Here is a 13,258-nt window from a genome sequence, read left to right as displayed (position 1 = left end):
CGTTTGATGCCTTAGCCATACCCAACCGTGAGTGTGGGGGCAAAACAAAGGCAAAACTGAGATTTCGGAAGAATTCCCTTCCCCTTCCATCAACAGGTTGTCCCGGGGGAAAATTATTAGCCCGCTGTTTGCTCGCTCCTTCGTTCCACGAGCCATTAAAGAAACTTCTTGATGTTGAAGTTGATTGAAGTTGAGGCTGATCGTTAAAGGTATGTGTTTACTCTGCGCGACATATCTCTCAGTTTGGTCTGAATTATTTTCGACACCGTACCACACCGTTCTAGAATTATCCTTTCAGACATGCACCGAGAGTGCATTAGAGGGGGCGAAAAAAACAACAGCTTCGTTCAAACCAAGCTCGGACACTCGGTCAACCGTCACATCCACGCGCGATGAACGGCGCGATTTAGTGAGCTAACGTTCATTAAAATCTCGACATGGTGTATAATTACCAACGAGAGCGTTTTAACGTTATTAACACGCACCGCAACCATCTATTCATTTTTCCTGTGGCGCTTCGTATGGCGGTGTAAGGCACGACAGCAAACCGAACGGGCCGCGGCCGTCGCCACCACGGACCGCAGGACCTGTGCAGCGAAGGACGTGTGGAGGTATATTACAGGAAATGTGTAATTTCATTAAGAGCCCGGTGTGTTTGCCCACGATGCTGAAAGGTCCCCATTGTGGACAAAGGTGACGCAGAAGCAAATTTACCAAGCGGCCGAAAATGGTCCGTATTTTTTCGGAAGGGATGGGTGATGTGGTGGGAGGGGTGGGAGGGGTGGCACTCGGCAGTTGGAGAGGGATGGGCGGCGGAGTTGAAGGGCGCTCCGGTGGTATTTTTAATGCCAGTGTCAGTGCAGGAATCATATTTCGACGGTCGGATATTAACGAGGACACTTCAGCTTTGTGCCGACGGGTGTCGAAGCGAAACCTGTCCCGGAGGTGTGTAAGTGTGGAGTGATTTTCGTTAATGAACGCTCACCGAGTTCTCGGAAGCAGCCAAAGCTCCACCACTGGACGGAATTCAAAGCGGCGGCAGCATTTAGGATAGTTCGTCCAACGACATGGTGCAATCTATCGGTATGGAAATAGTTGCTGTCACAAGGTAGTTGGTGTTGGTTTAAAGATAAGGTTAAAGATCATCTAGTCGTTTGTTAATGGAGTTAGCATTTGAGTGGGACAATAGGTTTAGCAAATTGTAATGTATTATTTTGAACGTTTTTAACATAAACTGAAAACATATTTGAATGACGGTTGTCTAAAAGATTAACTGAGAAATACGGCCAGGCCATTTTAAATGAATAATAAAGTGGTTAACTTACAAAACACTAGCAAAAAGAAGTGTTATCCTGAATATAAATCAATGAGTAAATTTATTTGGTCCCGTTCATGCAAAATTGATATTTTCTGTTGTTATTGCTAGGTTAAGGATAACGTCAGAACACTTTCATCAGCAATAATAAAAACCCTGTTTAGGCAGCCAGACATTCGAATATTAAATTATGTGTTATTTTAATTATTTGATTTTTCTTACTAATATGACTGATATGTATATTTGAATCGTTGAAGGACCACGACCGAAGATTCATTGAAACCAAGAACAGAAACTCCTTGAAATTAGATTGAACATCATGATTGCCAACTAATTTTGTCTATTTATTTTATCTGTTTTTCGGATAAAGTTGTAGTAGTAATGAACGAAATACTTATAGACTAACAGGACATTACACTGAATCGCAGGATCTTAGATTAAGCTGAAACACATGCAAACAAAAACGCTCACCGAACTCGGCCTAAGACGTCCAGCGTTGGGCGTTCGTTCATGTTGTTGGGAATTCCTGCAAACCTTGCAATCCAGACAGCCATTGGTGTAATCATGGCGTATCACCCATCAGGTCTCCGTGGAAGAAGCCTAATAGCAAAGCGAGCTGCTCTTCTTCTAACTCCCTTAACGAACCATGATTCAAAAAATGTTTTGCTGGGGGACATCATACTTTTCAAATGGATGTTAATTTGAAAAACATCTTCAAAAGCTTCAAATGGATGTTAATTTCCGTATAGCCTTGAACTGTAGCAGAAGCGTTTGGGCAGAAAATTTTGAGCGAGATGATCATTGCTAAGCATAAGCCCCATTCGAAGCCATTCGTTCGATTATGATATGCAATCTCCCTACAGAAGATGACTGCAGGAAAATAAATTATCGTGAAACGGGTAATCTTGATGAACATCGCTAATAAGAGATACTTTAGACTGGAGGAGATCACACTGTTAAAACGTAATGAGTGAGTGGCTACTAGGTACGAAGAGTTTAATCACCAATGAGTTGTATAGCTCATGAGTGTGTTTAAACGCAGGACATGAGTGAGTAGTCTGTTGGCACTGAGAGTACAGTCATGAGTATTTAAACCATCTCATTCATTTCTAAGATTAAACACTTTCGCCTACCCTGACTCAGTTTGCACATCGGCATGAATTTGATCAGAAATTTCTCAGCTGTGACCAATAGAAAAAAAAGATTACAATGGAACACCTGCCCCAGTAATTTTTGCGCCCCTGTTACAAATTTAAACGATAAGTAAGTTCCTAAAATTATATGAGAAGTAGTTTTGGATATACTGTAAGCAAGTAACTGAAAACTAAAAGTGTATCAGTACACCTAGTTCAACAGCTCTTTTCTTTAAAATTTGTTTATGATGCATTGCTACTCTAGTCTGAATTTTATAATCCTATATAGTATTGCTATCAGTTAGTTCTTTAAGTATATCCAGCGATATGGTGGCTTTCGGAATCGTAAAATGTTAACCTGAAGCATATCCATAGGATCTGGGTTGGGTGCCCCTAAACTTATAAAGACTCATAAGCAACATATAAATCTGCAGTAAACTCCGATTCAGATTTTTTCAACATTTCATTTATATAAAAAGAAGCTCATGATAATTGAAGTTCTCTTCAAGACCCTTGCTTAGAACTACCATATACCGAAACGTCTACAAAACATTTGCACATTGGCCATGGCCCCAGGCTACACACCAATCACAATCGGATTTACAGTGTTTCATCTAATTTTCCGTCATTTTATCCTGCTCCCACACGTGTCGCGTTGGGGCTGGTCTGCTCAGTACTAGTATGTTCAACTTACGCGCAAATTGATACCTGACTAGCAGGGAAAATGTCGCTCACACACACACACACACACACACACACACACACAGGCACACACGAACTATGGCCGAGCCAACGGATCTGGTGCCCGCTGCACCAAACGTAAGCCATATCGTATGGAATGGAAAATTGTGCATGGAAATGGAATGCGATCGTCTGATGTTGTTCCACGCTCTGAGTGCTTTCTTTGGAGAGATTACAATAAAACAGCGACCGGACTCAAAGGTGTCCCGTTGAGACTCAGTGGCTCAGCCTGCAGCGTATCAAATGGCCAAGAAAGTGGATACACGGTGCCACTGCACCATGCCCACACACTCACACACACATACACACACACACACACACACACACACACACACACACACACACACACCGAAGCATGTGTTTACCACAAGATGCACCGGAGCTAGCCGGACGGCCATGATGGAGACGTCAGTTTTTTTACTTAAATCGAATCAGACACGGAAACGAAGGGTACGATGACAATGTAATGCGAGGGCTTTGTAAGCAAATGTTTAGCAAAGAAAGGAATCGTGTAGCATACCTGCGCAAGGTTTGCCTTTTGTTACCGAGAAAATCTGAATGCTGCAGAAACGCTGCTTCTTACGCTGGAGGAAAGTCGTGAAGCCGAAGGTTTCTTTTTTCGTTTTGCTGTCTATCGGTGAGTGTTTTGACAGACTATAAAGTAGTGGAGTTTAGAACGATAAATTTTAGCTTCTTTGTATAGTAACAGTGACTAACGTTTTTTTTTTTTAAGCAGATGAAATATTTTCCGCTTAGAGGTTTACTGTAAGTCAACTGACGTTTAAATTCAACAATTTTTTTAATTTTGCATTGTCAGTTGTATACATCGAGTGAAAAAAGAGTAGCAGCACCAGATTTTTTATGACGTAATTTTCACCATCTACTACCGATACTTGTGATTAAAGTGTAGAATTTTAAAGCAACACATTTAAAATGTTATTTTTTTATCAATAAGCTGACCTTTTTGATAACAGCCAAATAGACAGCTTAATACATTTTTGAAAAAATAGCTGCCCCTCTACTTTCTGATCGCCCGAATGGTCTTAAATACAAAAACCAAATGAAACTCAATTTTAACGTACTAAATGGGTTGCTTAGCTTTTTAAATTTCATCAGAACTTAAGATACTGCATTAAAATTTTTGAAAAAAAATCATGATGCTCTTAACAAAGGATGCTCTTAAGTTTTTTAAGTCTTCCAACAATTCATCTGCAACTGAGTAATAAACGAGGAAAATGAATTGTCAATAATTTTACTGGAAGCTTCGTTTGATTTTTGGTGCTAGTTTTATTGTTGCGTGATAGGATCTGATCAACAACCCTGTCATGTGAAGACCGGAACCGCTATCACCTCCATTTCTTGGCAGTGTCATTAGTTTTAAAATGCTGATTTTATATTGAGTTTGACTAATTTATTTCAATTACTATAATGTTAAGAAAAACGCTCGAAGATAATATTTAACTTATGCACATGCTTTTGCACAGTATTAATAGAATCATTAATAAAGTCTGCATGCAATCGCGAATTCCTAGAACGATCAGAAGAAAAAAAATTACCAACGCAACCAAGATTTAGTCGTGAAGGGCCAAAATATTTATGACTAACCAACTTTCAACCAGCCATGAACAAACCGATAAAATGAAACAGCTATATGACTCACAATTTCATCACCAAGCGAAATTGTTCGATGCGTTGTCTTAAAAGAAATGTAAACGAAAAAAAACGGCACAATGTCTCATCAAACTCGAAAAGCAAAAGGTATCCGAATTTCTCATTCCCTCCCGAATCCTGCTTACGGCTGTTTCATGCTTGTGGGGTTTGTTTTTTCTTGAGCCTTTCGCATGAATGAAAGTAGCACCACAAACACATACGCGCCGGCCACATACGCACACAAAGTTGCCCCCTTACCCTGTCTGCTTGCTATTTCGTTCGTCTCTATGCAAACACAACACACATAATAAAAAGGACAACCTCATTTTGACAGTCTGATGAAGGCTTTTCGCGATTTCCTTTGCCACACACACACACACACATGCACACACACACAATGGCAGATGATTCGTAACATTGAACGGTGAAACGCATGGATAAAAAGCACACCAACCATTCCAACCATCCCCCTACGAACACACAAACACATGCTAGTACTGAATGGTCCGCCGCTCCAAAGGCATCGGCATCCAAAACGGTGGGCAAGCAACCAGTGTTGAATGTTGAAGCTTTTCCAATGGCACAAAGAAATAAATATGAAATAAATATCAGCACCAGCAGTACGGAAACGCACCCGGCTGGAAGAACGAACCTACGGACACGCAATCGGTGTGTGATAGGCGGCAATGTAAATAGAAGAACGGAGCGAAAATGCACAACAACAACAAAAAACCAAGAACTCAAAACAGAAACAAAACAACATAAAAAGCAGCAAGAGCTTTTGCTTACGTCAAACGGCAACGAGCGTTCAGCAAAAGCTTCACCGTTCGCGCTCATCTCATCGTGTACATCGTGTCTCAAATTTATTCTAACTATTCCAACCCATACTATCCTACTTTCGGAAGCGCGTTGCCCAACTTCAGCCCTGCAGCTTCGTTCGTCGGGCGTCCCTTCCCTTGCTCGATTGGTGAAATTGGTGAGTGGAAAGTTTTGGTCCATGTTCTGGGTGGAATGCACGGGTTCCGTGGACGGTGTACTGCGGATACCAGAACGGACGTCAGTTGGCGGATCGGCTCGGCAGGACGAACAAACCCCAGAACGTTGCGTAGGCGTCAGAGAAAGCGATGTTCTTTCCTTCCCCAACGAACAGGGTTTGAGTCGGTGTGTGGCTATCGTTCGTTACGGTTTCGGTGGGTGGGTGAGGGGAAAAGGGATGGCATGGAAAGAGGACCGGTGGGAGGTATGTTTGTGTTTGCGAACCTACAAAATGGATGGAGTTTTCCCCGTGCCGAGAAGGATGAAAAGCCAAGTTTTCCCCTTACATTCGGAAAGCTTCGGGTGCTGAGAGAGCTGGGGAAAATGAGCGCCAAACCCGAAGCCTTACGCGTTGGTTCCCGCCATCGAGGTTTTGTCGGTGAAGAGGCAGAGAAGGAGGAAGAAGGACAAGGACCACCACCCTCCTCAAATTCTAGCTGTCACACTCACCCCCCCCCCCCCCCCCTCACTCGACTTCACTCTATCCGATCGATGGGAAAAACAGCTGAATGGAAAGTACAAGAACTCACAGAGTCACTCACGAGCTAGTAGCCCCGTTCCGAGTATCCTCTCGTCAGTCATTCTTTCGGAAAATTATCTACCACCTCTCCCTGGCTTTCAGCTCCCCAGCACACCAGAACCAAAGGTTTGTGTGATTATGTTTCACAAAACAAACTACCATTCCCATCGACTGTGGGGAAGAAAAACAATGACGACACAGTGACGGAACAATGTGTGTGTGTGTGTGTTACCAAAGGGCACAATGGGGCAGGCTGGTTCGTTTATCCTTGATAATATCAAAACAAAAACATTACAATACGTGTAGTATGTGAGCAACACCAAAACCCCCTTCTGGCAAACATTCATAACGCTGAAATTATGAAAGAAAACCCAGATGAAGTGGAAAGATGGTTTTAGGAATTTTCGTTTGTTGCACCTACTTCGTGACCTTCTGTCACCATGTGTGGTGTCCCCTTCGTTCGGGTTACAACTCGCGTGAAGTGGGGATTTGTTGCGGAATTTCCATGACAAATCCATCGGAATTAATCATCAAGCAACGAAGGCTTTCTTTTTGTGTTGGTTCTTTTACTGCTCAGGTTTGTTTGTTTTGTGGGGCATGGGATGCAAGTCGAAATTGATGAAGTTGGGGATTTTCCAAGCACGAGTTTTCGGATTCGAGGAAGAGCACGGTTTTAATATCAACCCTCCGGTACACACAGACACACTCACACACACCGTATGCGACGCATAATCGTTCGATAATCACCTCGCGGGTAGTTTGAAATGAGGAACAAAACAATCTGGAGCAAGGTCGGCCCATGCTGATGCAGGGCACACAACCGCGGGCTTGGGAGGTGGGAATGGTGTCGTCTGAGAGTTAAGGATACTGTTACTTCATTTTCCAGAACTTAACCGATACTTTACGGTATTTACGGTATTCTGGCAATAATGAAGAAAGTCAGCTAAATTAATTAAATGTTAGATGATACAAGCTATGAAATATTTACTATCATCTATCAACATTTTTCGTTAAGGTACAAGAATTCTCACGAAAACCTGTAAACCTGACCCCCAAAATTTTGCCTGAAGCAAGTTTATGGTGGTGGATGACGATCACGAACGATTATGGCTACATTCCTAAGGACGATCCACCTGATAGTGTGCGCTATTTGACCATGAGTACGATATTATAAGCGGAACTGCGTCATCCCCACCAATTTATCCACTTGTTAATTATGTCCTCAAATTATGATCCATAACAAGTTCCAAAGATGCAATAAAATCATTCAAGCTATGCGGCATCGTGCTAGCGCCAGAACACACTTTTTACATTTGCTTAGTGACGCACTTAGCACGATAAAAGTGGAATTTGAGACGAATCCTTTGTTGGGTAGCATTGTAATTCACATTTAATGTGCAATTCAAAGCATCGAGCGCCAGATTACAATTTACCGACCGCGAAGATAAAAGAAAAAGCGAAACGAACCAGATCTGACCTTCACAATACACTGCTCAATGGAGGCGCCTGGTGCTTGGTACCATCGGGTATCCCCGCGAATCATCAGCATCCCGGACGAATTCGGTCCAGAGCACTAGCCATGGGTTGGTCTCTGTTTTGGTTTGTGCGCTATTGTGCGCTCCACACTTCTAAAGGAGGAAATAAAACCCATTGAAAAACTACAGTTGAACAATTCTGCTGCTTTGCAAAAGGGACAATGGTGGTAAAAGAATGAGTGACACGCGGACAAGGATGCTTGATGCGAAGGAAAATTCCACCGACCAGCCACCCAGGGAAAGGGAGGAGAGGGATTGGACGAGAGCTCCCTCTCACACCGCCAGGTCGCAGAACAACCGATGACGATGACGACATGACATGACGACGCGAAAAACAGTACCGATCGCTTCCATCGCCCGCTCCACCAGTGCGAATATTTCACCGAAAAGCAAAACAGCAAAAACAGCAAAACAAGCTCCAGAGAATCTGGTGGCTTGTACCGGAGACCTTCCTGAATGGACCTGTCCCTCGCAGGTGATGCGCAGGCGCTCTTTGATGCCATCGTATGCGCTTTCGCTTGCTGCCTACGCTCGGCAGCGACTTCCTGGTCGCGTCCGCCGCCTCCTGGTGGTGCGTTCGGTTCGGTCGCAGAACCATTCACCATTCTCCCAACAGCTAGCAGCAGAAACGCCACCATGTCTGGGCATGGCAAGGCCCGAAGTCACCGACAAACTCACCGTTCGCGAAAGCTCCACCGTGTGAGCACCGTGTGAACACTCATTTGCCAGGGGGTTTTGCGTGCCGAATGTGACGACCACGCGCTTCCCGAACCAAGTCTACCCCGACTGGTGAGTGAAGTTCGGCCGAACCGACCGATCGCTTCCGAGCCCGGTGCCCGGAGCCGCCAGGCGGACAGGCTAGTAAAACCGACACGAGCACCGTTCGGTTCCGTTCATTCGCGTTCCATCCCTTGACGAGGCTAGTAGGGTGTTAAAACGGTCCGATAAGCGCGCGTCATGGCCAAAGCGGCCTCCCAGGGTGGTCACACTTACCCCCTACTGAGCAGCACCAGCAACGGCAGTAGAACCAGTAGCAGCAACAGCAGCAGCATCGTACTATTATTAGTTCACTAAGGTGCCCGCAACAATTCACAAATACCCGAGTGCCGAGTTCTCCCGTTACGCTCAGTGAGGAGCTGCCGATCTACGTGTCCGCAGCCAGAACTACCCCGAAACCACCACCTTTGTGAACAGGATACACCACGCAGGGGTTCCCCAACCAAGTCTGGGGCGAAAGAACAAGTGTTGTTATTAATGTTAGTATCGTTGTTGTTGTTAGCCATCCTCGGTAGGATACACTGGTCCTTGCTCCTGTTGTGAAGTGATGCACAGTGGCAAGCGAATCCCGAACGACAGCGTGAACGAGTCTGTCCAATAGGTGTACGTGCAGTGGAAAAAATCCTAGTGTCTAGAGGCCAGTAAACCAGCTCGTCGCAGATCCTCACCAAACTGTCTGCTCCGTGATCGACCCAAGGAACGTTCGTTCACCCGTTAACAGTGACAACCAACGCAACTAGCGCAAAGTGCAGCGGTGCCATCGTGTCAGATATTCGTGCCGAGATATCGATTGACGTCGCGAACCCAAGGATACGGGCGATAATCTGTAATTATCTCTGTACAACTGTTCTGTTCCGTTCTGATCCGCGTGAGCGTGGTGCGTGTACCTTTGTCAACTGCGACATGCGATTTCGGTACGTGTGAGTGTGTGCGTTCGTGCGTGCGTGTGTGTGTGTGACTGAGTGTGCCAGTGTGATGGTGTACATTTGCTCGGTGTAAGCGTGTATCTAAGTGTATCTGTGTGTTTCTCTGCCCGTGTGTGTGTGTGTATGTTCGCGTTCGGTGCGTGTACCGAAATCAGTGTGAAAGCAGTGCAGTGGACGTGCAATGAATGCCAACGGTTTGGAGCAACCGTCACGACTCCACACTGTGTCCTGCCCGAAAAATCTGGCCAAACAGCGAGCTGCAGAAAAACTGGCTGAGCTGGTGTGTGTGTGATAGTGCGCGAAAGCAGTTGAGAAGTTCTACCGTCTATCTCTGCTCCGTGTTGCTAAGGGTCCGCCGATAGGTCCGCCGGAACGCACACGCACAGTACAGTGTCCGCAGACAGTAGAAAGTGAATCGGAAGCGAATAGAGCGCACGGTGTATCGGAGCTTCCCCAAATCGCCCAATGCACGTACGTTGGATTGCTAGTGTGGCGTGCCACCGAGAACGAGCGTGAAAGTGGTCCATTAAGACTCCGCACATTCGCACTATTTCTGGCCCACACTCACACGCCTTCTGGCTAGTGCTTTGTCGCGTTCGCCGAACTCTGACTGGCTCTGACCTTTCCGTCGCCATTTGCCGAGGGACGGTGTAATGGTGCGAGAACCCGTACAGGAATGTGTTCCGTGCGCATCTAGTCAACGCGTAGCTCGTCCTATTCCTTATAGTGTGGTAGCGAGTTCCTAAACACTGAAGTTGAAGATCTCCAAACATCCGCCGCATCTGCTTCCACCGGGCACCGATAGACACTCTCGTTGTTTCGACCTCGCGACGCTGCTAAACTCGATCCCGTCCCGACGCCATTAGTCTTTCCACGATAGCGAGCAAGCAGGATAGAGGGGTGTAGAGTTTCCTGGACCGTTTCGTGACTGGGACTTTCAAAGAATAAGGAAAAAAAATACACACATACAAACACATTCTCAAGAACCCTCCACGACTCCACGACTCGGCATACCTGTCACTGGTTAAAGAAGGGACCTGTTGAATATCCCGCACGGTGGTTAGCCGTTACGGACGTTCGTGTCAGCGCTCATCAGGATCAGCCAGCACCGAAACCGGCACGAGTACCGAAAGGTCCCAAAGGTCCCCAGGTATCCGCGTTCGGGAAAAACAAAAGAAACAGTCCGGATCAGGCGTCGGGAATATCATCCATCTCCCCTCGCAGCTTCACACGCGCGCGTAGTTCCCCACTCCCCCCCATTGTTCCGACTGCCTACCCGTACCGTACCGCCTGCAAGAACACTGCCGAAACCGGGCTCGTGTGTGTGTGTGTGGGTGTGTGGTAGCAGTGAAAAATGATCCGACCGATTCTACCGATACTGGCGTACATGAGCGTGCTCTCGAGTACGTACTCGCTGCACATGGCACGCGATGCTTACATCAAGCCACCGCCGCCACCGCCACCCGCCCAGCTGCTCGACGACCTGGACGACATGTCGGAGCTGCTGGCCGAAAACGGTGTCGACCTGATGCGGCCCATGATGGCCACGGTTCACCAGAAGACACACAGCACCACCAACGGTGGAGGTGGTGTTGGCGGTGGCAGTGGAAGCATCATCAGCAGTAACAATGGTGCGGTCGCGTTAGGCACCATCAACCACGTGACGAGCAATGAGCTGCCCGAGCTGAGCCCACCGCCGGCCCATCTGCCGACGGGGTTACGCCACGGCCCGATCGGGCCACTTGTTGGGCAGCCACCGCGTGGTCTGCAGGAACTGTTCGGTGTGCAGGCCAACTTTGACATACGAGCTGCGCAGCAACAACTGTCCCACGGTCCGAACGGTGCGACATCCTCCTTCGACGTCAATCAGTCCTCCTCCTCCTCATCCTCCTCCTCGAGCGGCATGGACGATCGGGATGATGATAATGGTGAAGGTGGTGGTGGGAGAGGCGATAGGGATGACGACATCAACGGAGCAGTCGCTGGTGGTAGTGGTGGACAGGGCAATGCTAATCTACAGCGGTCGGCGTCGAGCAGCAAGCGGGCGTCACCGACCGGCGGTCGCAATAAGATGATGGCCGACTCTGGGCAAGATGGCGGCAGCAGCAGTAGCGGTCTGCCATCAATCCCGCACGGCATCGCGAACCAAATGATGCTGCGCAGTACACGCGGCCAGCGGCAGTACGATGTACCGCAAATTGGTAAGTGGCCTAACCCGTACGAATATGCATAGTTTCAGACTGAATATATGTTTTACTAAATCTTGTGCTCAATTCACATGTACAACTGATTTGCTATAAAGAAGCTTCAGGTGTACGAATCTCTTAAGAAGGCAAGTAAAAGACACTAAATTATCCAGTTACACTGATGTTTGAATTATTCAGCATGGTATCTATACTTATCAGCTAATTAAACAGTGCATTAGATTGCAATTTGCACAGCACAAAATACTCCAGAGATCACAGATCAGAGGATCTATAGAGGAGTCCATCCACAGATTTTTTTTTTGTAACAAGAAAAGATTTGGACACCCAACTAAGAGAGTGAATCAGTCAATTACAGGGAAATTTTACCTTATGATTCTGTCCTCTACAAATATTTTACATAAATATTACATACAAATATTATTCGGATGTTCGATCGGTCTTCCGATTACCGCAATGATCTGCAAAATGAGGTATTGACTTCATTTATTTGCAACAAATTAAACCAACTAACAAGTTCGATGATTTTATCTGAGTATTTCTTTTCTCTCATCGTAACGATGTTATTGTTTCTATGAACACAATCTAAACTTATCTAGCACTTTACAATAACAGATTGCATGATGCATTGCGTGAATTGTTGTGCGTAACACGCTAACAACGCAATTCTACCTCATACAACTTCATAGATAATTCATTATATCGATAACGAGATATTACGCAATTAAAGAAAAAGCCTAAAACATTTATTAACCCAAAAAATATGTAAAACAAGTTAAATGTAACGAAAAATTTGGTTGACATGTGGCATATTAGCTAACAGTTCTTCAGATTGCAAGGTAATTGAGGAGTTCATTTGTGAAGGCAGGATTCAGGCTGAAGAAAGATTTGAACCGATAACATTAAATTTTTAAGGTTAAATTTCAAACAAAGCACTTTTATACCAAACCATTTTAACCTGAAGACCATGATCAGCCAGCAATATGAAACCATTTTAACTTTATGTTTATCAACCTCATTTAGTAGTCTTGATAAAAGGGACCAGACTGATTGTAGGAATATATCATAGTTGATGTTTCGATAACATAAGTCTTTTACAAAAAAGATCCTTGAACAAAGTTGATGAATGAGAACTTTCAATTTTTCATTTGTTTAGGTTTTCAATAAGAAATGTCTCAAAAGTAATCAACTTGGATTGACAAGTAAGACAGGTAGAATAAAAAATAAGTAGTTATGCAACTGCTGCCCAACAGAACTTGGTCTTGAGCTACGCGAACCGTCGTGAATCATTTTAATACGTTCCGTTTTATTGCAAGAATCAAATATACAAGGAAAACTTCAAAAAACTTCCAGCAAGATTTGATTAAGGAACCGGATTCAAGCACAATACCCGGCACACTCATCACCAACCGAGCTGCGGGC

The 13,258-nt window shown here is 45.3% G+C and overlaps 1 protein-coding gene across 2 annotated transcripts in view; it reads left to right on the top strand.

Annotated features, from left to right (window-relative positions):
- Nucleotides 1-8,815: 8,815 nt before the first annotated feature.
- LOC118507430 (zinc finger protein 503-like) overlaps nt 8,816-13,258 on the top strand; it is a 104,175-nt gene continuing 99,732 nt past the window's right edge. The window contains exon 1 of one of the 2 annotated variants that reach the window (XR_004905632.1): nt 8,816-11,833. Coding sequence is in view for 1 of the 2 variants with exons in the window: in XM_036045902.1 (XP_035901795.1) it covers nt 10,987-11,833 (847 nt within the window). In the remaining variant the exon portion in view is untranslated. The remainder of the gene's footprint in view (nt 11,834-13,258) is intronic. The other variant, XM_036045902.1, reaches the window with a different exon arrangement.

This window comes from Anopheles stephensi, chromosome 2 (assembly GCF_013141755.1).
Source record: "Anopheles stephensi strain Indian chromosome 2, UCI_ANSTEP_V1.0, whole genome shotgun sequence".
Taxonomy (NCBI): domain Eukaryota; kingdom Metazoa; phylum Arthropoda; class Insecta; order Diptera; family Culicidae; genus Anopheles; species Anopheles stephensi.
Note: the sequence above shows the minus strand (reverse complement) of the source record. Positions and strands in the feature narration are given on the sequence as shown.